At 52.2% G+C, this 23,354-nt stretch overlaps 1 protein-coding gene across 5 annotated transcripts in view; it reads right to left on the reverse strand.

The window, feature by feature from the left end:
* TP53BP2 (tumor protein p53 binding protein 2) overlaps nt 1-23,354 on the reverse strand; it is a 55,495-nt gene that overhangs the window by 26,156 nt on the left and 5,985 nt on the right. For 3 of the 5 annotated variants that reach the window (XM_036118907.2, XM_078077822.1, XM_036118909.2), the window contains 2 exons: nt 6,817-6,964; nt 798-911 (listed from right to left, as the gene is read on the reverse strand). In XM_036118907.2, coding sequence (XP_035974800.2) covers nt 798-911; nt 6,817-6,964 — 262 coding nt within the window. Of the gene's footprint in view, nt 1-797; nt 912-6,816; nt 6,965-9,328; nt 9,733-15,391; nt 15,524-23,354 lie in introns of those variants that run through there. The other 2 variants (XM_078077823.1, XM_036118908.2) reach the window with 2 other exon arrangements.

Genomic DNA, 23,354 nt, shown 5'->3' on the forward strand with positions numbered 1-23,354 from the left:
GTGCTCTCTCTCCCTCTGCAGTCTTAAATTCAGATGTTCTCCTTTCTGACCCTAACTTCCTCTCACTACACCTGCTCATGAGCCCGAGACTGCAGCCTCTTCCCCTGCCCTCCGTCTCCCTGCCGCCCCCCTCTTCCCCCTTCCCACCAGCTGATGCCGTCCTGCCCACGGCCTCCTCTCCCCGTCCACTAGCCCTCCTCTGAATTGGGCCAGCAAAACCCCAACCCTGGGTCAATCCAACCATCTTCTTACAACTGTCCAGGCTGCCAAGCGCGGCTGGAGGGAATGCCCCCTGGTTTCGGGGTCTGTGGTCTCCCGGGGCCCCCAGCAGCCTGGCCCCCCTCGCAGACGCTCACCCGTTCCCCACAACAGCTCACGCTGGCCTCTACACCCTCCTACCTCATGGCCACCCCAGAGAAAGCCATCAGACGAGAAGCCCCTCCACCTGATCCCACAAGGCTCAGCTCTCTCTCGCTCAGCTCCCCCCGAGCGCAGGACCCTGTCTCCCGGGCTGAGGGCACACCTTCTCAGGAGCACATCCCCTCTCCCACAGTTCAGCCTCCTGCTCTAGGGACTCCTTTCCACCCGATCCTCTCCTCTTCAAACAAAATAAATCAAGGGACACTGCACCCTTTTCTCCGAGACCGTCAGGTCTTAGAAGCTGGTCTGTCCTCTCACTTCCATGTCCCTTCCTGTCCTGCACCCCTCACGTCACCTGGCTCTTGATCTCCCCCCACTCCTCCAATGTGTGCAGTCAAAGTCCACAGCTTTGCTCAGATTCACACAATGCTACCCACCTGTGTCCCTGCCGGGGGGCCGTTCATGACGAAGGAAGAAACGAACTTCACTCCTCTGACTGCCAAACCTCTGCAGAACATCAAACATCCGCTCATTATCAGCAACCGGACGTTCTAAAGGAAACAAACAGAAATCACATGATTTGCATGTACAAGAAAGAGCATTTACTATCCATCCTTCATGCAAATTCTGCTTGTAGGAAATACTGAGCATCTTAGATGCTTTCTTCTCATTAAAAGAGCCCTTAGAAATAAAGCACCACAGATTTCCCACACACACAGTCGGTGTCGACCCAGTGGGCACCGGAAAGGGGAATGCGTCTGGGCCAGCCGTCAGGGGCGCGGGAGTCTAACTCAGTGCTCCTGACTGGCCACACGCTCGCCGTTGAACTCCGGGGGTTTCAGAAGTCTCTGTAAACTACTGGCCTCTGAGGTCCCTTCTAACTCGAACGTTCTAGGGTTCTCTAAATATAAACGAGAAATTAAAAATAACTTTCTAAATAAATAGCTTAGGGGCGCCTGGGTGGCTCAGTTGGTTGGAGCATCTGAGACTCTTGATTTCGGCTCGGTCATGATGTCAAGGTTATGAGTTCAAGCCCCACCATTCAAGGCTCACTCACTGCAGAGTTGGCTTAGGATTCTCTCTCCCTCTGCCCCTCCCCCTGCTCACGCACATGTGCTCTCTAAATAAAATCTTTAAATAAAGTCTAGTCCTACTATCTCTTAGGCTATTTTTAAACTATAATTCTATAAACTATGTTAAAAAAATCAGACATACCCACTTCCAAACAAAAGGCTATTTACCTCACTGAAAATATAGTTGGCCCTTGAACAGAATGGGTGTGACCCACCCCAGGTCCACCTATATGGGAATTTTTTGATAAATACAGTCCAGTCCTGAAATGTATTTTCTGTTCCTTTCTTTTTTTTTTAAAGAAAAAAGGGCCCCGATTTTCTTTAAAAAAGATATACATATATACATATGTATATATATATACATATACATAATATATATATATATTAGAGCATGTGTGGGGTGGGGGAGGAGCAGAGGGAGATGGGAGAGAATCTCAAGCAGACTCCTCGCTGAGCATGGAGCCCAAGATGGGACTCGATCTCACAACCCTGAGATCATGACCTGAGCTGAAACCAAGAGTCAGATGCCTGACTGACTGACAGGCACCAGGCGCCCCACGATTTTCTTAATAGCACTTTCTTCTCTCTAGCAAACTCGATTGAAGAACGCAGAATATAACACACAACATACAAAACGTGGTCAGCAGAGCTTCGAGGCAACACTAAGCTGTAAGGAGTGAAGTTTGGGGGGAGTTGGAAGTCCTGTGTGGATTTCTGACTGCACAGGGGTTGGTGCCCTGAACCCCCACACTGTTCAAGGGCCAACTGTGTATCTATTTGGCCCGTCTTCCAGGGAGCTTGCCAGTTGTGGAACTTCTCTCGAGACAAAAGGAAGAACACAGGATACTCTAGTAGATGGGAACTTCAGGAGAAATCATGTATCTTAAGCTGCCCTCGAAATATCTTCCAACCTCAAGAATCTGGATATAAAAACCAAACCTACCTGTTCGAGGATGCAACTGCTTAAAGTCAGAGATACTTAAGCGTCTGCCCTCGGCTTGGGTCGCAGTCCTGGGGTCCTGGGATCGAGTCCTGCATCGGGCTCCCTGCTCAGCAGTGAGTCTGCTTCTCCCTCTGCCTCTGCCCCCCTCTTGTGCTCTCTCTCTCTCAAATAAATAGATAAAATCTTAAAAAAAAAAAAATCAGAGGCACTCCAGCGCTGTCTATAAGCTTTACTAGCAGAACGCTGAACGAGCCTAAGAAATGGCCGAGCAACTGCTGGTAATCACAGCCACCGTGCCAGCACCTGAAGTCACCAATGGGCAGAGAACGGAGTAGCCGGGTTTGCGGACTCGGCCTGAGCTCAGTCCACTCAGCCACAACAAAGTACCATTCTGCTCGCCGTCCCGGAGGTGACAGAGGTGCCCCTCCTCGTCCCTAAACCAGAGAAATTCCGACTAAGACCCCCCAGAAGGAAACACCCTTAGTAAGCCGACAGACACCCCCTAACAGAACTTCTGAGTAGACCTCCCACCTCCTGACCAAACGCACGCCCGTGCACGCTCACACACGCCCGTGCATGCACATACGCGCCGGTGCACACTCACACACGCCTGTGCATGCACACATGCGCCCGTGCACGCTCACATACGCCTGTGCACGCACACACCTTCCCCTGCACATTCCGGGAGCACAGAGGAGGTGGAGCCAGGCTCCAGATGTGCATGCTCACACACGCCCGTGCACGCTCACACGCGCCCGTGCACGCACACACCTTCCCCTGCACGTTCCGGGAGCACAGAGGAGGTGGAGCCAGGCTCCAGATGTGCACGCTCACACACACCGTGCACGCTCACACGCGCCCGTGCACGCACACACCTTCCCCTGCACGTTCCGGGAGCACAGAGGAGGTGGAGCCAGGTTCCAGATGTGCACGCTCACACACGCCCGTGCACGCACACACCTTCCCCTGCACGTTCCAGGAGCACAAAGGAGGTGGAGCCAGGTTCCAGATGTGCACGCTCACACACACCCGTGCACGCTCACACGCTCCCGTGCACGCACACACCTTCCCCTGCACGTTCCGGGAGCACAGAGGAGGTGGAGCCAGGCTCCAGATGTGCACGCTCACACACGCCTGTGCACACACGCACCTGTGCACACGCACACATGCCCTGCAGGTCCTGCAGGTGCCCTACAAACAGTGCCTGTCCACCCGCAGCCATCCTGCCCGTGGGTTACGTGGGAGGCTTGCGGACAGTTTCGGTTATAAAGCTACTAAATGACAGAGACAGGATTCTGAGACCCAAGACCTTGCTCCTAATCACAGCATAATAGCAACAACCCGCAAACGAATTAGGAATTCACTACAACCAAAGTCCCAACAGGACTTTTCACAGAACCTTTCAAGGCCTTTCTAAAATTTATCTGAAAAAGAAAAAAAAAAATGGAAGAATAGCTCACATATTTTTTGGAAAAGCAGAACAATGAAATAAAAGCACTTGCCTTACACTTACCAAATTCTCAAACTATAGTAATCAGAACCCCGTGGTTCTGTCATAAACAAGAAGACAAAAGTAACGGACAAAAGCTCACAGAAACCTAACTCTGTATGCGATCTAACGTGGCATGCAGGACGTTTCACGCCAGTAAGCAAGAAACCGCCGTTCGATAAGGCACTTCAGACAATTCACGGCCCGTTCAGGAAACAAGCAGTTCGCTCCGTAACTCACACGAGTCACAAAACTTAATGGGGAAGGGAAGGAAAATTATTTCGAACTTACAGCATTACATAACAGGAGAGTAGGTTTACAGCCCTGCAGTAAGGAAAGGATCCTTTTAAATCACACAACAGGCCTGGGATCCAGGAGAGTTGTTTCTGCTTTTGAATGCCTACAAGTCAAGAGGCAAACGCCAAGGGAAACATGAACAAAGCCTACGGAGAAACAGTATTTTAAAAATGGAAACCCAGGGGCGCCTGGCTGGCTCAGTCAGAGGAGCGTGAGACTTGAGCTCGGGGCCGGGAGCTCCAGGCCCACTTTGGGTGTGAAGCTTACTGAAAATGTAAAGAAAGTTTAAAAAAATTAAGTATATAAAAATGGAAATCCAAATGGCCAATAAAAAATGAAACAATGGGCAACCTCCGTTACCAGCTCAGCAAAAATTCAAATATTATCCTATCACTTGTTGACAGAAGATTCTTTCAGAAATAATGGGTAGGAGTTTGAGCGGACAGCCTTTGTGGAGGGCAATGTGGCACCACACGTCAAATTTTAAAGTGTGTGAACCTTTAATTAAGCAATTGCACTTCATGGTGTCTACTCCAGAGAAACAGTTGCATGGATCAAGAGGCTCCTAAAAGGATTTTCACTGCAGCATTTATAAAAGCAAGAGTGGAGGGGTGCCCGGGTGGCTCAGTCAGTTCAGTATCCGACTTTTGGTTTCAGCTCAGGTCATGATCTCAGGGTCGTGGGATTGAGCCCCACGTCAGGCTCTGCGCTCAGCGTGGAATCTGCTTAAGATTCTCTCTCCCTTCACCCCTCCCCTGCCTGCACGCTCTCTCTCTCAAAAAAATTTAAAAAATAAAAAATAATGACATAGAATTACACATACTAATCTGAAAAACACCTCTAAGCTGGACTGTAAGGTTAAATGGCAAATTGCAGGATGCTGATATGTATGATACTATTTACAAAAAGAAAAAACAGAAAGAGAAACAACACACAAAACTATTCCTACAACTGTAAACGCAGAGAAAAAAGTCTGAGAGTTTCTTTGCTATGCTGAGCGGCTACACTGAGCAATCAGGGACGGGCACGGGGAAAGGCTTTCATTCTGTCCACATCAGTTCCTCTTCTACAAAAAAGAACACATTCAGGTACGGTCTTTTTTTTTTTTTTTTTAACTAAAAAAGTGAGAAGAAAGAAAATCTTCTCAACATCATCACAGAGTAAAGGTTACTGGCCTCAAGTGAGCAAGACACTGAGAGGAGAAAAGAACAGGTAGAAGCAGGAGCTCCCAGGAGACTCCGAGCCTCCTCCTCACTCCCAACGGGCGCTGTGGATCCCCTCCGTAAAGTGTGAAGCAAGGAGACCTGCCGAATGAAGGCAGTGGCCAGAGCATCCGGCCGTGTACTGAGTCCCTCAGGGCGGACTCGTGGAGCAGCACCAGACGCCAGGCCCTCTCCCTGAGCTGGGCACGCCGACGCACGACATACACAAGCCTCTCCTCTTAGGGAATTTACGTCCCAGGGCAGGTGTTTGGGCTACAGGGATTCAGGAGGCAGTAAACTAAGAGACACACAAAACCCAGAGGATTAAATCAGGGTGGCTTCACGGCCACTGTAGAAGCACGCTCCAGCAGAGTCTCTCCTGGAGGACGGAACGTTCCAGCTCAAGTCCAGGGGGCAACACCTGGACAGCAATGCAGGCAGTGGGGAGAGCTCGCGCCAATGGCCCTACGGTGCGAAGGAGTTCACTCGGGAACAGCAGGGAAGCTGCAGGACGAGGAGAATGGTGCCTGACAACAACAGAGACTTCACAACCCAACATCAGAAATCTGGATTTTATCCTCGGGAAACGAGAAAGCCACAGAGGAGTGGAAAGTCAGACTATCACATTTTCACTTGAAAAGGATCATTTGGGTTTCCTTATATGAATGGTCTAATCTAGCTCCTTTGTGAAGGGAAAAGAAGTAAGCGATCCAGGGAGAGAGCACAAGATCGTCCAGGACACCCAACAGTAAGAAAGTCGGCCAAAGATGGAGGAAGATGTCTCGGCCTGGTAGGGAGGGAGCTCGGCTGCAGGCAGGGATTGTGAATGGTGAGGACCCAGTTTACACAGTGTGTAACCCACGCTGGGACGCCTGTCACCCCCGGAGGAGGGAAGGAAGCAGGGGGAGGTCACTCTGGCTGTGCAGGAACAAGGCAGAAATTATGGAAAATTACTCACACATCTACAAACTCCTCAGGGGCCAGAAAAAGACCAGGCTGTCCCATTTTAGAGCTCCAAAGAACTAGAGTGAAGGACTAATTTCAAAGCTTAAAATAATGCCTATGATTTCACCACTGCCTTTTGCCACCATGGTAACTCAACACTGAGTAGCTTTCCCTAAAAACCTACAAAACCTTGGAGAGGGCAAGGCAATCAGGACACCTCACATTTCTAATTCAGCGGGGTGCAAGCGCACAGGAAATGCTCCCGGAGCATGTTCCAGGTCAGGCCCAGAAGCTTGCCCCGCTGGGCCACCTGCCCTTTCACAAGGCAGCGTCCTCGCTGTACTGCAGAGAAGGGAAGGACGAGAGCGGGAAGGCGCCCTACGTCACAGCGAAGCTGGAGAGAGAACGCCGCGCCCTGAGGCTCGGGCGAGTCCCCGGTTTCTCCGCGGACCACAGGCGCGCTGCCCGCGGCCACGTCTACACAGCCTCCCGAGCCGGGTCTCGTACCAGAGCCACACCACACTTCGGCCAGATGGCACTCGCTCTCGCCGGGCTCTTTGCACAGATCCACCACGTCTCTGCACATCGTCTCGGGGGTCACGGGGACCTCGGTGAAGTGCTGCTCGTTGTCACTGAGGTACACGGTGAGAAACATCTGCAACAGAGACAGAGACCGCAGCTGTCAGCGTCCACACTGCGCTTTCACTTTCCAGTCACCTCGCATTCCCTTCCCAGAGCCCCAGCCGAGGAGCGGGGCGGCGGCCCGGCCCCTCAGCCAGCGGTGCCTGCAGAGCCCCCCGGGGTCCTCGGGCTTCGGGCAAACCAGTTCACACAGAGGGCCAAACGAAGTCTTGCCCGGACACTGTACTTGTTAAATACTTACACAGTTCCTCGTAGGTGCCAGCCCCACCCTAGAAACGGCCTCCTACCAATCTTGTGAGGGAGATTCGGGGGTATCTGCGCACACCCTTCTGTCTACACGGCCTCTTCGGCGGGAGACCTAAGAACGTGCTGCTCTGAGGGTGGGTGGGAACCAGGAGACACACCTTGGAGGGAACTCTAATATTTACACCAGGCGCATAGACCACCTATTCAAAACAATGTATTTTTTTTTTTAAGATTTATCTATTTATTTGACAGAGACAAAGCGAGAGCAGGAACACAAGCAGGGGGAGTGGGGGAGGGAGAAGCAGGCTTCCCGCTCAGCAGGGAGCCCGATGCGGGGCTCGATCCCAGGACTCTGGGATCATGACTGAGCCGAAGGCAGACGCTTAATGACTGAGCCACCCAGGTGCCCCAAAACATCGTACTTTTCAGGCTAAAATGTTTTAATCAAATTAAATACCTACATTACAGCCTAAGTCTTTATCAACAAGGTGTTAGCAAAGCAACGGGCTGTGATGCTAAAACTTAGCCAGCCTCACACAGAATATAAACCGGACAGAAGACCTCACTCTCCAGCTCACTAGCCATCTCTCTCCTATTAAAATAGACGTTGTCTCTTAAAAACACTGAGAGTAAAGAGAGCAAGCTTTCATGCCAATTAAATTATCCCCCCAAAATGTGAATTCCCAGTGCTGGAGAAACTGACAGCAAATACACGGCAGACGGCAACGGAGGCAGGGAACCCCGTGTGTTCGCTCAACTCAGCGGGCCCACGTGTATCAGGATAAAACACACACAGTCTGACAGAAATCCCACCGGGAGCACTCATCCCGCGAGAGTAATTCTTCTCAGAAAAGGAGAACGCCAAGGCTTTGGCAGGTCCACTCTGGACCAGCACACATTCTGTAACAACGATTAACAAGCCGCCGACACTGGGAAAAGTTGGGGCTTTAAGGCCACAAAAGGGCAGAATGAGCAGGACCTGCACTGCGCTCGGGACGACACGGGCCCCCCCTCTAGCTCAGACTTCCTTGCCCACCCCCACAGAGCTACACTAGGCTCTTCTCTGCAAAAAGGCAGCGCCTGGTTAGGGACAGTGATGGACGCCCGCTAAGTGGTCGGGCTGGGTGCCGCAGGGGTGCGATCAGTGAGAGGAGGGGCCAACAGGGGAGAACACCCCCCCCCAAGGTGAGCAGGCTCAGCACCAGGCACCCTGCAGCTCCTCCTTCACCCCCCACCGCGTTTTCTTAAGGTCACCGCGTCCTCCCTTCTTACATCAAAGCTCCCAACCTGCAGGAACACGTGCAACATGGAGAGTCGCCCAGACCATGAGAACACGAAGTGGGGAACCCAGAAAAATTAACACAGTGGATACCGGTGAAACAGTAAATAAAACATGGAAAAACCGTACAGCTTCCCAGGACGAGCTGAGCAGCTTTCAAGCTAATTCTATCCGGTCCTTCCCCTCCCAACAAACCATATTAATAAAGACACATCGTTCCAGGCCTCAACCAGACAGGAAGGCTGCACTTTAAAACCACACAGAAATCATAAAGCTTTGACAAAAATCACTTGGAAAAAATAACAAAGATTCACTAAGCTCACAGACTTGCACCCTGCTGCGGCTCTGGCAGATCCTAGGGCCCATTTCATGACAGACCTCAACAATTTACACTTTGGTATTCCAGTGGTCCTCCATGCTCCCCACGCACCCCAACACTGTCTGAAGTTCAACGCCTCAAAGCCGCAGACAGTGTCTGTGCCGCACACAAGGGTCCCAGCACCCCCCGGCCCCCGGGCCCCTCCAGAGAGCTTCCACACACACAGCTCAGAAACTCACACCAACCCCAGACAAGCAGGGCCAGCATTACTCTCTGTACAAATGAAGAAGACCCACGGAAGCGAAAGACTTGGCTACTAAAACGACAGGGTCAATTCTGCTCTTCTGACCCATTCTCTACTCTCCAGGCTGTTCCTTACAGCAGGAAAATATTAGGAAATGCTCTCTGTAACCACGGTAACCCAAACTCTAATAGAGATCTGTTCTCTTACTTTCTGGAAAATAACAGCTTCGTTTACTTACAAGTACAATGACAAATAAGAATGAAGAGAGATGTGTTCTGTTTAAGATTACCTTTCCCCCAAAACGCACAGCATCGCGTGAATGGCGGCAGGTGCATTTCTACCTTCCGTGTGTGAGGATGCGTGCGGTGCTGACTGACGGGGAGACGGGACCGTCCTAATGTAGTCGTCAGGCCTGCAGGCGGGCAGTGTAACATTGCTCTGAGTCCCGGGCAGGAGGTCTGGGCTCTGCCCCCAGACCTGTTAATAATTAGCCAGACCGCCTTAGGGACAGCACATCACCTCTCTGAGCCTCAGTCCCCGTCTTCAAAGTAAAAGTCTTCCGCCCTGAGAACTGCCACCGACTTCGGGCGTCAGGGTCAAAGCCGACCTTTCCACAACAACACGCACGCTGCAGCCAGCAGCTGGCACGGAGCGAGGGCCGGAACAAAGGCAGTAAGAAAGGCTGGATTCTGTAGAAGACAGGATCTCGTGACAAAAGCGGGGGGAGGCAGTGCTACATGTGAGCTGCACAGCTCAGGAGACACAGAGTGAATTCAGGAGGACAGGCGGGACTGCTCTGCGCTGCATCAGGTGCGGGGGAGCCGGGGAGGGAGGGGGAGCTGGTCTGGATTAGCGGACTCGTGACCTGCCCACGCCAACACCTGCCCCCACTCCCTTTCCGGGTCTCCTCTCCTAATCGGCTCCATCTCTGCGATGTGCACAGGCCGCCCTACTCCGCCTGCAGCCAGCCTGACTGCTCCCCTGGGCCCTGCAGGTCTGCCCTCAAGTGCCACCGTCCCAGCAAGGCCGTCCCTGGCCGCCCTTGCCCAAATCCCAACACCACGTGCGCACGCGCACACACTTCCCCGCTCTGTGCTCTCCTTGGCACGGTCCCTCACACACCACACTTACACTTAGTTAACCTGGTCTTATCCTCCGTGGTCCCTTCTAGAACATACACTCCACACAGTCCAGGGGGCTGTCTCTTCAGCACCGTGGACTGTGCGGCCTGGCACGCAGCACGCATGCAGTAAGTCCTTGTTCATGGGTGAACGAGTCCCATAGCTAGTCCTGCACCGCACAGACTCCCCTCGGACTTACTTTCACGGCAAGTCTCCCTCTGTGTGTCGAGAAGTGTGGAGAGCACGCGGCGCACAGCACCGCCAGACACTCCGATGGAAACGAGAGCAGAGTCCTCCCGGTTCTTGTGCTCACCCCAGCCCGCCATCCTAATGCTTCTTCCCTCCACTCAGTACGTACAGGCCGCCTGCTCTACGAACTCAGTCCTACTATGGAAATTACCGGTAATAAACAGCTAATACAGCACACAGCACAAAGTTCAAAACAGAGGGGGCTGCGTGGAGAGGGACGCGGGTGCGGCGTGCACAAGCCCGCGGCTGGGAGCCCAGGGCAGGGAGGAGAAGGGTGCAGAGTGCATCTACAGGGGCAGCTAGAGGTGCTCGGGACATCAGTCCTCCCGTCCGCACGCGGACACAGGGACGTCCACACCGGTGAGGTTCCGGAGGGCTCCAGGGCAGCCAGCTAAGCAGAACAAAGCATGAGCCGAGCTAAGGAGACAGCACACATAAGGGCCTTGAGGAGGGGTCTGGTTTGTCACGTCTGGGGGAGAGCAGGGTCCACAGAGAGGCAGCAGGGGGAAAGGATTCGAGGGGAGTCATGAGCCCCTGGTGCTCAAACTGGGGCATGGACAGAGGGTTGTTAACCATGGACGGCTGGGCTCCACCCTCAGTTTCTGACCGAGTGGATCCGGGAAGGGGGCCGAGATGCTGCATTTCTAACAAGCTCCCACGTGACGTGGATGCCGCTGGTCTGGGAACCACTGTTCAGAAGCCAGAGCAAGGGATCTGGACTTTAGCTGAAGAGCCCACTGGAGGCAAATCATCAAGAGACAGAGACATTGGTGATTGCCGGAGGGGCTGGGGGAGTGACTGCTAACAGCTCCGGCGCTTCGCCTGGGGCGACAGACGCGCCGGAATTAGTGTGAGGGTAGTACAACCGTGCGAAGTCGAAACCCACAGAGTGCACACTTCAGAGTGGTGGTACGGGAGTCATATTTCAATTTTTTTTTAAAGAGGTCCTTGAGGCATGAAGTGATGTCATCTGAAACACTGTGGCTGCCGTGGGAGCAGATCCAGGGGACGGCCGTGCACGCCCAGCTGAGAGGAAACGCAGCACCCGAGCTTCAGCCCAGGCTGAAGGTGACGGCAGACGTGATCAAACGGCTAGATGTGGATTATTATGAAAGCAGAGCCAGAGACGTGCTTGATGGACAGCGGGTGGACATGAAGGCAGAGAGCGACTGGCGTGAGCCTGGACCTGCTGCCTCGGCACCGGGCTGAGCGTCGCACGGAGGTGAGGAGGGGGCTGGCCGGGGGAGCCTCCGGGGCAACTCGGAGCCACCCACCAGACACCGGAATGGACTCGAAAGTACGACAGGAGCAAACAGAGGCCTTGGAGCCCAAGGCTGGGCGAGATCAGCTAGGGACGGCAGACAGGACAGGGTGAGGGCTGGGCTGGAGCCAGCCGCACGACGTCGACGTCCCGGACGACGAGGACCCAGCAAAGGACTGAGAGAGGCCATCCACAAGAAAAGAGAAACTCACCCGAAGGAGTGCAGGGCCCCAGAGACCAAGTGGACAGACTGTCTCAACAAAGTCCAGTGAACTTAGGGTCTCCAAAAAGTGGCCAGAGAACTGACCTTTGGCCCCACACGTGGCACTCAGAGGCTGCCGGCTGCCCTGAAGCACGGACGGCCCAGACCAGACCCCGAGGGAGGGCGCAGACCCAGCACAGCAGAGCCGACCACGGCGGTGGGCCCTAACACCGCGCAGAGGCAGCGGGGCCGAAGACAGAAGGCTAGGCGCAAGGGGTGTCTACTTTCATTCCAGCACGAGTCCTAACAGGCAGAGTGAATGGATGGGACTGGCCAGCAGAGAGGGGACTGGTGGGGCAATACTGACCATGACCGTTCTCCAGACCAGTGTCCACGGCCCAGTGGGGAGCTCCGCCAGGACAGCCCACAAAGCCTCTGCCCTCGGCCAACGCGCCACAGCCCACCCTCAGCTGCGTCCTTTCTCCGAGTGATTATTCTACTTCTTACATGACAAAGAGAATTTGTCAAGTGTGATGAATTTCTTCGCTGGCCACCACCGCACAGTGGCAACAATATGGCCAGAAGGGGGACACTTCACACTAAGTGACCGTGGAGGGGCCTCCCCCACCCACGCCACAGCCGGGTGGACAAGAACCACCCCCGGTCCCCGCTGCCGCTGCCGGCCACAATATTTGTAACTGCCTCTTCTCCCTCCTAGAACATTATGAGTAAAACAACGTAAAGGCATCCTAACTTTGAGATAAACTTTTAAACCCATTTCAACCACTTTTAAATGTATACACATAAGTATGTCCCCAAGTTCAATATCACTTACACTAATAAATCACTTATAATTTAAAATCTTTTAAGTTATAATCTGGCCACAATTATGGGCTTTAGTGTGATAATTTATACCTATTTAAAATTTTATAGAGGAAGTGAATCAGGGATTTTCTCAATAAATATCAATTCTCTTCTTACTTGAAAGACTAGCAAAAAAATCAGAAAGAGGATCAAAAGAGAGGGCCAGCTAAACTCATCATCCTATTAATCTGAGAAAAAGCAGGTGCACGCATTCTTCACGTGGCCACCTTCCTTTTATCTCTGTTCACAAATCTGCTATGCTCCAAAAGGATAAAGAAATTCTTAAAAAATGTAATTTAATTCCCTAAAAAATGAAATAAAAACAAGGTGAAGCTGGTTTTGCTTTGTTTTGTTTAAAGTTGTATTAGCATGTTGAAAATTTTACTTTAAAAAAGACATTTTAGTTGACTCTATCAACTAAGTCCTGCAGAGAACAATCTGGGTCTACAATTCATGAATTTTTAAAGATAAAAAATAAAACTGTTAAATCTTAGAAGTTTCCAGCATCCGATACCAAAACATTGTAGAAGGAAAAAGCACAAATTTTCGAAAATGTGTCGGTTTCGCACTGTTTTGTTACAAGACTGTTCACCACATCCTTTTCCACAAACGGGAACATGGAACACACATATACCCGCGGGCAACCCACGCACAGAAAGTCTGGAACCATATTCACCAAGTAACAGCAGTGATGCCATGGTGAGAACATTATGAAGTGACTTTTTGGGAGCTCAGCCATGCTTAAATTTTCTACAATGATTATGTACCATGTGCACAATAAAATTGGTATTTTAAGGAGCCAACGATGAAATTGGGAAGATGAACACAAGGCGCCACCGCTTCCCGGGGCCCTGCTGTGACGTGTACAGCAAGCATGCCCTCCGTCGTGCTTTTCTGGGGCCCCAACGCTGCCCCAACTTTAGTCGGGGGCCATGAGAAACAAGCAGTCCAGAAACAGATCTTGGAAATCCACCCCATGAGAACGGAATAGTATCCGGTCACAGAAAGGACTGCAATGTGGAGACGCGTGGCGACGCGGATGAACCTTGACAGCATTATACTGAGTGACAGAAGCCAGACACAAACAGGACACGTCCCGAACACTCAAGGGCACAGAGACAGCGCATTAGTGGTTGCTAGGGGCTGGGGCAGGGGGGCGGGAATGACTGATCAAGAGTACGGGGTTTCCATCTGGGGTGATGGAAATGTTCTGGAATTGTGGTGCTGGTTACATAACCCCATGAAGTTACTAAAACCACTGCACCGCACACTTCACGGGGTGAATTTCACGGAACATGAATTATATCACTATTTATGTGTGCTTTGTGTAAGATACAAAAATCTCTTAAGGGAGATGAAATATGCTCGTGGAAAAACGAGACAATTTACTATTAAAGTACATGAATGAAACTGAAGGTAAAATGGAAATTCAGAAATGAAAAAAATGCACATGATGGGAGACAGGCTGAGGTTTCAGCCAGAGGCACAAGTTAATGGAAAGCATAATAATAAAACAAATCTATCATAACCTTACTTCCAAATACGTCGTCTTTCCTGGCATGTACATTTTAAAACACCGTATTCCCAAGGATGCAGAGATGACTTCCTCAGCTCCCTGGCCCACAGGGAAGCACGCAAAATGGGGCTCCCTGGGGAGGCTGTCGTGAGAGTCTTGCCTGTTCTCACGGACTCAAGCTCTGAGTATTTCCTGAGAACCTCGGAGGTGAATTATTGTCATTGGGAAGAACGCAGCAATCATCAGGCCAAAGCCTCACGGCAGCCCTCACAGATCTGTGCACCGCGAGGACCGGGAACCGCGGAAGCACCTGAAAATGCGCGTCACGGCAGGTGACGGCGACAGGCTGACAGAGCGGACGCTCTTCTTCCCTCGGTACCAGTGAATACCAGCGGCCCCTCCCGGGGCGGCAGAGACACCATAACACGCTAACTACATGCTAACTTCGCGCCAACTTGTAAACCAGGAACTTCATTTTTTTATAGCATGAGCCACAAGAAGAGATTCCTCAAAACACGACAAACTCTAAAGTATCCTTCAGAGCAGACAAATAACACGCAGGTCACATAAAATAAAACAAACCACAAAACCTGGGGGGGGGGTGTAATTGTTTTAACTAAATTGAAACAATGAGGTACCACTTACAGCTATTACATCAGCGATTTGATTAAAAGATCCAACAGAGACTGTAGGACAGTAATTCACCCAGACATGATGGTGGCACCATATACATTGTTAAAATCCATTTGGAAAATAAAATGGGTCGTGTCAAAAGGCACAGAATTAGGTCTACCTCACGACCTTACTTATGGGAATTTATCCCAAAGAAGTAACCGAAATGAAGAAAAATTCTAAATGCCACCAGATTTTCACTACAGGGTCAGATCTATGAAAAGTAATGTGGCAAACTGAATATCCAGCAACATGGAAAAGTTATGACCCAAATACGGTGTTAGGAAAGTGGTAAGATTAAGCTACAGAACAGAATCGTGTGAAGTCGTAGATCAGAACCGTCTACAATACATGTACAGATGAACTGGCTCGTACGGAATATACAGGACACGGGCACGGACGTCCCTTTAAAATGTTCTCAATGTTAACATATTTTCAGAATAATTTCAGTTTCAAAATTCACTTACTATAGACTGTGATAAAAGAATGTGGAAATACTCTCCTGAACGTGGCAGCCGTGATGACTATTTGCGTCGACTTCTTAAGGTGCTTGATTGGAGAGGAAAGGCTCGGAGAAGACAAACGCTCCTCGCCCTGCACCCCCGCCCTCTGCAGTGATTCAGGCCCAAGTCATGTCCGAAGAAGACTTGCCCTTCCAAAATCCTAAAGTCACAGACAATCTCCAATTAAAAACAATGGGTCACAGATTTATTTTTAAGAGCTCCATTTTAGAGGACATGTAGTCACTGTGACTATAATGTTATGCTCTTAACATAAGAATGATTCATGTTCAAGGAGGCATTATCTCAGATTAAAATTTGGAAGAGTCTTCCAAGAGGAAATACAAAAAAAAAAAACAAAAACCCCACAAAAACTGGCTAGGGCATTTACAAGAAATTTACTTTGTGTCAGAGGCTACAGTTTATGCCTTTGATTTACAAAACCATGAAAAGCTCCGCAGAAAGAAAAAGGAACCAAAAGTATAAGATGCTCCTCGTCACAGAAAGGAAGCAAGGCTTTGTGATAGCAGCTTTAGAGTTCTGACTCATAAACCCTTCAATCCCTCCGGTTTACCTAGGAGAAAAGAATACGGGGTGGGGAGGGGGGGGACACACGTCCCTTAGAGGAAAAGGAACAATCTGTAAGACGGGTGACACGAATCCTCCCAAGCCTCACAACTCTCAGGAACTGCGCGTCAGGACGGGCAGCAACCAGGCTGGGGGTGAGACCAGGGAGGAGTCCGCATGGTTCGGGGTTCAGCACTCCCCTGTGCGGGGAGAAATGCAAACCATCACTTCCCTTTTACACTGGGCTGCACCCTGCCACAGCGACACCTCCCTCAACACGACCATCCAGAACGGGGCAAGAATGAACAAACAGGAACATCAGCCGAAGCTTCGTTCGACCGCTCCGGAGCGCAGGGCCCTTCGGCCCAGCGGTGCCCGCCAACAGCAGAAGGGCTAGAAATGACACGCAGGTCATCCCCACCTTCTGGGATCTTCTGCCACGCCTCCTCACAGGTGGGTCAGCCTTCATGGGTCAGCGCTCCGCCCGCTTCCCCAGCCTGGATGCCCTTCCCCGCCCCCCCAGTGTCCACGTGGGCAGCCTCCCTTGGGGTGCAGGGACACGCATCTCCCAGTGCTGCGTCCTGGCCCTCAGAGACCGGCCCGGCCTCGTGTCAGTTGTCAGGCACACACAACCGGGAGGCCAGGAGTCCCGCCTGGAGTTTACTCTCAAGGCCACTAGGCTGCCCATCGAAACCTCCATCGCAGACGGTGAGTTACATCTACCAGTGCTCTGTTCGGAGCCCGTGACGTGTGAACCCACCTGGACACGGAGTGCACCGCTTTTTATTATAGCATCGTTTACAATCAGTCCATCAGTTTCTAGCAGCCACATCTGAGTTAGTTAAAGCAAAATCATAAAATCATAATCAATGGATTTTTTTTTTTTTACCCTTTTGGTCACGATAGCAAGTAAGTGGAAGTTAGAAATCAACACCCCAGGAAGTCCCAACAGCGATCCGGACGGCACCAAACAGGGAGTCCCCCAGGCACCCAGTGTCATCCAGAGAACACGGTCATCCTCCAAGATCATCTCCATTCCAGAAAAAAAAGATAAGGCAAATATGAAGCGGCTCCTTTGAGAGAAAAATCCTCTACGGAAAAATCACGTTCTCTCAGAAAGCTGCATGCTGCTCTCAGATGTCTGATCACATCCCCGCTGGGTGCCCGAGAGCCGACAGCACCGCCACCTCCAGGCCTCCCGGGACTGGCATCCTCCCGACATCCATCCCTCGGGAGAAGCTCCTGGTTCTGTCCCTTCCCAGCCCCAAGTGCTTGTTGACCTGGACATCTGTCCCGCCCGTGCCCGCTAGGACTTCCTGAGCACAGGTGCGGCCCGGAAAGGCAGGAGAGGAGACTACGAAACGCAGCGACTCCTGGAGAGCCATCTGGACGGAGGCCGAAGGAGCCACCTAGAAACTCTGGGGAAGACGCCACACGGGAAGGCCACACGCGAATAACCAGAAAGAAGGGGCAGCGCACCAGGAATGCAGGCAGGCACGAACAAGGGCTGGTTCACCAGGGCCCCGCAGGTCAAGAACAAAAAGGCTTTCTAGTACGGGAGAGGTGACTAGCGGGGTTCTCAGAGTGTGGTCCCCAGACCAACGGCATCAGCACTACTGGGGGACTTGTTAGAGCAGAAAGTCTCAGCCGCGGCGCACCCTCCCCCAGCAGACCTCCTGAATCGGGAGCCCTTGCGGTGGGCCCCACCACCCCACTACATACAGCTTGAGAAGCACCAGCTTCGAGGGTTATGAGCGGGGCTGGGAGGACTGTGCTGTCAAGAACCACCCACCCCGCACACACTAACTATTGCAGCACCAGGAGCTAACCGGGAAACAGTAACAGCATCGAAACACACTCACGGGCACTCGTACTTATCTCTGCATAATTTGAATTTCAGGGAACTTTGTTTACATCATCTGTTGCACAATCACGGCCTCAGATCACCAAACAAGAAACCTAAAAACCCACACTTTTCCTCACTCATCTCCCTGGGTTAGCTCACCTGTTCCCTACACCCTGTCCGTTAGTGTCCAAGTCATCCCTATGCTCCTAGAATGATTCAGAGACCCTCAGACTGCCCCAGCCCCTCCTACACACATAGGCATGCACGTTCACCCCTCCAGCCACAAGAAAACGTGCTCTTCGCTTCGCTAACGTCCACTCGCACACAGTTGTTTATACGCCTGTCTTACCTGCCTCACTGGTGTGTAAATCCCTAGGACAGAGGTTTTAACCCTGAAAGCCTTCTTCCACCCCCACGCTATCTCAGATCTCACACACGGCAAGTCAACAACAGAAGCTCGCGCAGTTGCGTGGACGCTGTGGGTCAGAGCTCCGTGGCGGCCAGGAGAGTCAGCAGGAGCCCAGGGCACGAGCAAGAGTGAGCGCCTACACGAATGTGCGGTGTAACTTGAAAGTGAGCGTTCCTAAAACCAGACCATGGCTCAAAAGAAGAAACAAGGCATTCTGCTTGGAGTAACGTAAGAAATCTGTTCTTTCCTTCTCAGCCATGCCTAAAGCCTGACTCAGATCTCAAATTCCAAATCTATGCCGCAGAGCATCGCGTTAGGCCACTCTGCTTTCAGTATCTGTCATCAACAAACTCCGAGGAGAGGAAAAAGACTAAATCCCGTATGTGAGTAGGTCACTGCCCACCTCGACCCCCGCTCTCTACCGCTCGCACTGCCTTCTACCCTGAGCACTGCTGCTTGGTGGGTGCAGGAACAACTTCACATAAAGGCACTTTTTCATCCCATGTCTCGCTTTTCTCCACTCAGCACACTACTTCTCGGACCCACCCATGAGGCCATGAGTACAACCAATCCACTGCTTCCAGTTCCCCGCTTTCTGCCTCACCCTTTGTAATCCAAGTGTTCCTCCATTCTCAAAGACTCCAGCTCTGGGAACCTCAAAGAAAGCTCAAAAGCCAATTGTGGACATAAATATAGGTGGGTGAGAACTACCCTCACTTAAGAAAATCCAAAGAAAGAACACTCAGGAGCACCTGCGTGGCTCAGTCGGTTAAACGTCTACCTTCGGCTCACGTCATGATCTCGGGGTCCCGGGATCGGGTCCCACATGGGGCTCCCTGCTCAGTGGGGAGCCTGCTTCTCCCTCTCCCTCTGCCCCTCCACCTGCTCATGCTCGCTCTCTCTCTCAAATAAATACAATGTTTAAAAAAAAATTAAGACCATAAAAAAAAAAAATTAAGACCATTCATCCACTCCACCAGTATTTATCGGGTCCCCACAGTGTGTCAACCAGTGCAACAAGCGCCTGAACCACGGCGGCGAGAGGTGTGGTGCCTCCAAGAGCTGGTGGGGCAACTCCGGGCTGCGAGCTGACGGGCTGCACGTGGGAGCCTCGTGGAGACGCACACAGGTCCAGGGAGAGCAGGAAGCAACCACTCCCTCCCAAGGAGTGCCCCCGAACCGGAAACTGAAGGATGCGTTAGACGAGCAGAAGAGGAACATCCAGGCAGAAAAACATCCCCACATGCAGAGGCGTGAGCGCACCAGGCACAGCACCGTCACTCTGGTCCTGGAGCTGCCGAAACGGGAGGGTGGGGCAAGACTGGACAAATACGCAGGGACGGGCCAATTCTCAACCCATGGGGCACAGACTTGCTGCAGAAACTGCCAGGGTGGCGTCACCCACACACAGAGTTACGGCGAGGTCAGAGGGCGCAGAGCACGTCATGGACAGAAGCATGGACAACTTGCCGTGAGCACGAGGAACAGGGACATCCAGCCCCACTAGCAGCCCTAATGCAGATCCCCTGGGGAGCACGGACGAGGCAGGAAGCACATCTTCTGGAACGGGGACACAATTCCAACTGCAGGCCAGAGAGTGGTGGCATGAGCAGATGCGGACTTGCTGGGTGTTTTGCATCTTTCTATCACTTGCAATATTTGGATGGAAGCGTACGGTCGGCACAGAAAGGCTGACCTTAGACCTGGGCTAGACATCAGACACTTCACATCTGACCAGGGAGCTCATCTCGCACACTGCAACAGAATCAGTCCTGGAGTCTTCTGGAGAGGGAAGACACAGACTTCTGTTTCAGGAAAACCACCATGGATGTAGTGTGTGGAATGGACCGGAGGGGCAGAGAACAGTGCAGGCAAGAAGAGAAACAGGGAAAGGATTGCCGGAGCCCAGGCAGGGGAGGGGCGCCAGGGACAGGAAAGGGGCAGTGACACAGAGACGGCACAGGGTGGGAGGACCACAGAAGAACAGAAGGAAAGGGGCCCAACGCCCAGGTCTCTAGCGGCTGATGGCAACAAGCAAAACCTACCAGGGAAAGACCTCTCTACCGTTAAAATAGTGTTACGCAAAATAGCCCCCCTTTTCTGGAAAGCAGCAAATGACCAAAATCTCCCACCTATCACAAACCAGCTAGCAGCTGCGGTTCAGAAAAACAGGAGCAGGTGCCCTTTAGAGTTGACGCAGCTCTGACTTCAATTTCCTAGATGGCTGGCTACTACGTATCTCTGTCAATAAAAGGAAGAGATCTCTGATTTAAAACAACTGGTAAAGGGACTTGTAGGTGAGCCCATGAGAAGCTGCTAAGGCGGTACAATCACAGGGTCAAAAGTACGGTCGTCGTAAAATGATTTTAGGGTGCGGGCTTCCTTCAGAAACCAGACTTGCCCTGCTCGGTTTTAGAGACGCAGTGACCGAGGGCTGCTCTCGAATCCTATACAGAGTCCGGTTTCTCCTTACTCGGGAGGGAGGGAGCTTGTGGAATGGGAGCCGCCTTCCCTACTCCTGCTGCTCTTACTCCCAACCCTGGGGCGGCGTGCTGCCGGCTCGTCTCACCCCGGGGCTCCCCAGTGGCACGATGGCAGGTTATTAAAGCAGGGGACACACTGTGTCGGTTGTCTGTGAAATCAGTAAGGGGAGACCTTACCAGAGTGGATTCTGGATGCGGAAGGGGAGGTTGGAAGGGGGAGCCGCATCACTCAAGCTCAACTACAGATCCAACAGAAGAACTCTCCCCAGGGAAGAATCCCGAATTACAGGCCCCCACAGGGAAAGATGGGCACTGCATCTCCTACAGGAAGTGAGCACCCCAGCAGCGCGGCCGGTGACAAACCACCGTCACCCCGAACTCCTGTTTTTCTCCAGTGGACTTTGCTTGGAAACAACCCTCCCAACTCCCTCCTTGTCCATAAAACCACGTTCCTCTCCTTCCCGCGCAGGACTTGGGCCTGTGGTCTTGTCCTAGCTTGCGTGTCCCAAACTGCAATTCTCTGCTATTCCCGAATAAAGCACTTTCCCGGGAAAGTAACTGTTTCGTTTAAGGTTAACAAGTTCACAACCAGTCACACTACCGGCTGGGCCCTCGCTGTGATAAGGTGCGGCTTTTACTCATTCTCGGTGGCTGTCTGTGGACCTTCCTCAGGGGCCATGAGTGGCCTTCCCTCTCCCTGCCTCTCCCGGCTGATTCCCTCTGGCAGCCGCACAGCCCACCGTCCACACAGCAAAACAAGGGTCTTTCCTAATCAGTGAGATGCGGTCCCTTCTCCTGCTGCCACGCCCCCGGGGGCTACTGCATCCCCCCAGTGCCACCTCAGCCCTTGGCACCCTCGCCGCCGTCCACGAAGCGCCAGCCCCCCGGGGCCATACTGCGTCCTTCAGGCCCGTGCCCCCAGCCCAGCCTCATAATGTTCTAGGAGAAGTAGCAATTACAAATATTGTGACACACAGGACCAGCTCCTCGCGGCCACGCGGGTCCCAGCTGAACTGTTACTTCCCTGCCCCATGATCTAAAGCAGCCATCCCAGCCGCACGATCCTACTGGAATCCCACTCTCCGTTTCTTTCTTATTCTCCACGTCCTCCACCCACCCCCCACTCAGCTCCACGGGAGGTAAGCTCCCTGGACATGTCTTATCCTCTCCTGGATCCAGGCACTTAGAAGAGTGCCCAGAACACCGCGGATGGTCCCTACATATTTGCGGACAGATGCCGGCCCAAACGGCCATCCAAATACAATCAACAGGTTAATGAAGAAGAATGAAGACATCCAAAATCAGTCTCTAGGGGCGCTTTGGTGGCTCAGCCGGTTGAGCGTCTGCCTTTGGCTCAGGTCATGATTCCGGGGTCCTGGGATCGAGCCCCGCATCTGGCTCCCTGCTCGGGGGGCCCACCCCTCCCTTTGCCCCTCCCCGCCAAACCCCCCCACCAGCTCAGGCTCTCTCTCACTCTCTCTCAAATAAATAAAATCTTTAAAAACAAAACCAAACAAACAAAGTCAGTCCCTAGTTTACTTCCGATAAATTCACCTCAATAAGCTGGATCACTACTCAGACGGCGTGGTCACTCGGCGCCCATCCTGACTTCCCACCAGCAGAGTGGCGAGGTACCAGGCAAGCTCCCGGAACCGGCTGGGGATGGAAGACTGGGGATGGCACTCTCCCCACAGACGCTGTACATCCCCCCATCCTCCACATCTCCCGACACGCCCGTCCACTTCTGATGCTCCCTTCCCTGCATCATCGCCTTCAGGCCCAGTTTAAAAAACACCGTCCAGAGAAAGAGGATTCCACACGCCTCCTACAGACGGTGGCTGTCCCACCCCTCCCTGCCCCCCTCCCTGCCAGCGCCGTGGAGGGGCTGAGATCTCCGTGGAGTGTTCGAGGTACAAAGACAACAGGCACTGAGGTGTTTCCATGGCACCGGGGCAAGGTGGTCACCTCCGTGTCATTCGAAACTTTCTTCTCACCCAGTCTGGGTTGAAATATGGAAAATGTCTGTTTTCCTCTTCCTACTTGAAAAACAATTGTAGTTATGTTGTGAAAACTAATGTTTGAAGTTATCGTTCACCAAAAGAACACCATGGCCACTGTCTGTCCTGTAGAGGGTACGCAAAAATGCTCTTAACATAGGCACTGCCGCCTCAAAGAGCGTTTGTCTGCAGGCGGACCTGGTTCATATCTCATTTCTGCTGAGTGACCAGGAGCAAATTCCTGAAACCCTCTGAGCTTCAAATTCCTCCTCTGTGGAATGAGGAGGAGAAGACTCGCTTCACAAGGTCAGCAGGAAATTCGATGGGATGACCAACCTAAAGCACCAGGCACAGGGTGGGGCACAGACGGGGTCTCGGGAGAAGCTCCTTCCCCTTCCCTGGGAGGGACACCGGAGCACAGGACTTCCAAGCCCCCCTGCTCTGCTCACGCAGAAGTGGTCACCCCACGGCGGACGATCGAGCAGCTGTGCTGTCCCTCCCCCGTTATTATCATACCACTAGCACCTGCAATTGGAATTCCAGACTCCTTTATTCATGACGATTTTCCTCTACTTGTCTACTTGTGTCTTAGAGACTTTGATTTGAAATGTCTGAAATGTAAATAACA

The sequence above is a fragment of the Halichoerus grypus genome, chromosome 7 (assembly GCF_964656455.1).
Source record: "Halichoerus grypus chromosome 7, mHalGry1.hap1.1, whole genome shotgun sequence".
Classification (NCBI taxonomy): domain Eukaryota; kingdom Metazoa; phylum Chordata; class Mammalia; order Carnivora; family Phocidae; genus Halichoerus; species Halichoerus grypus.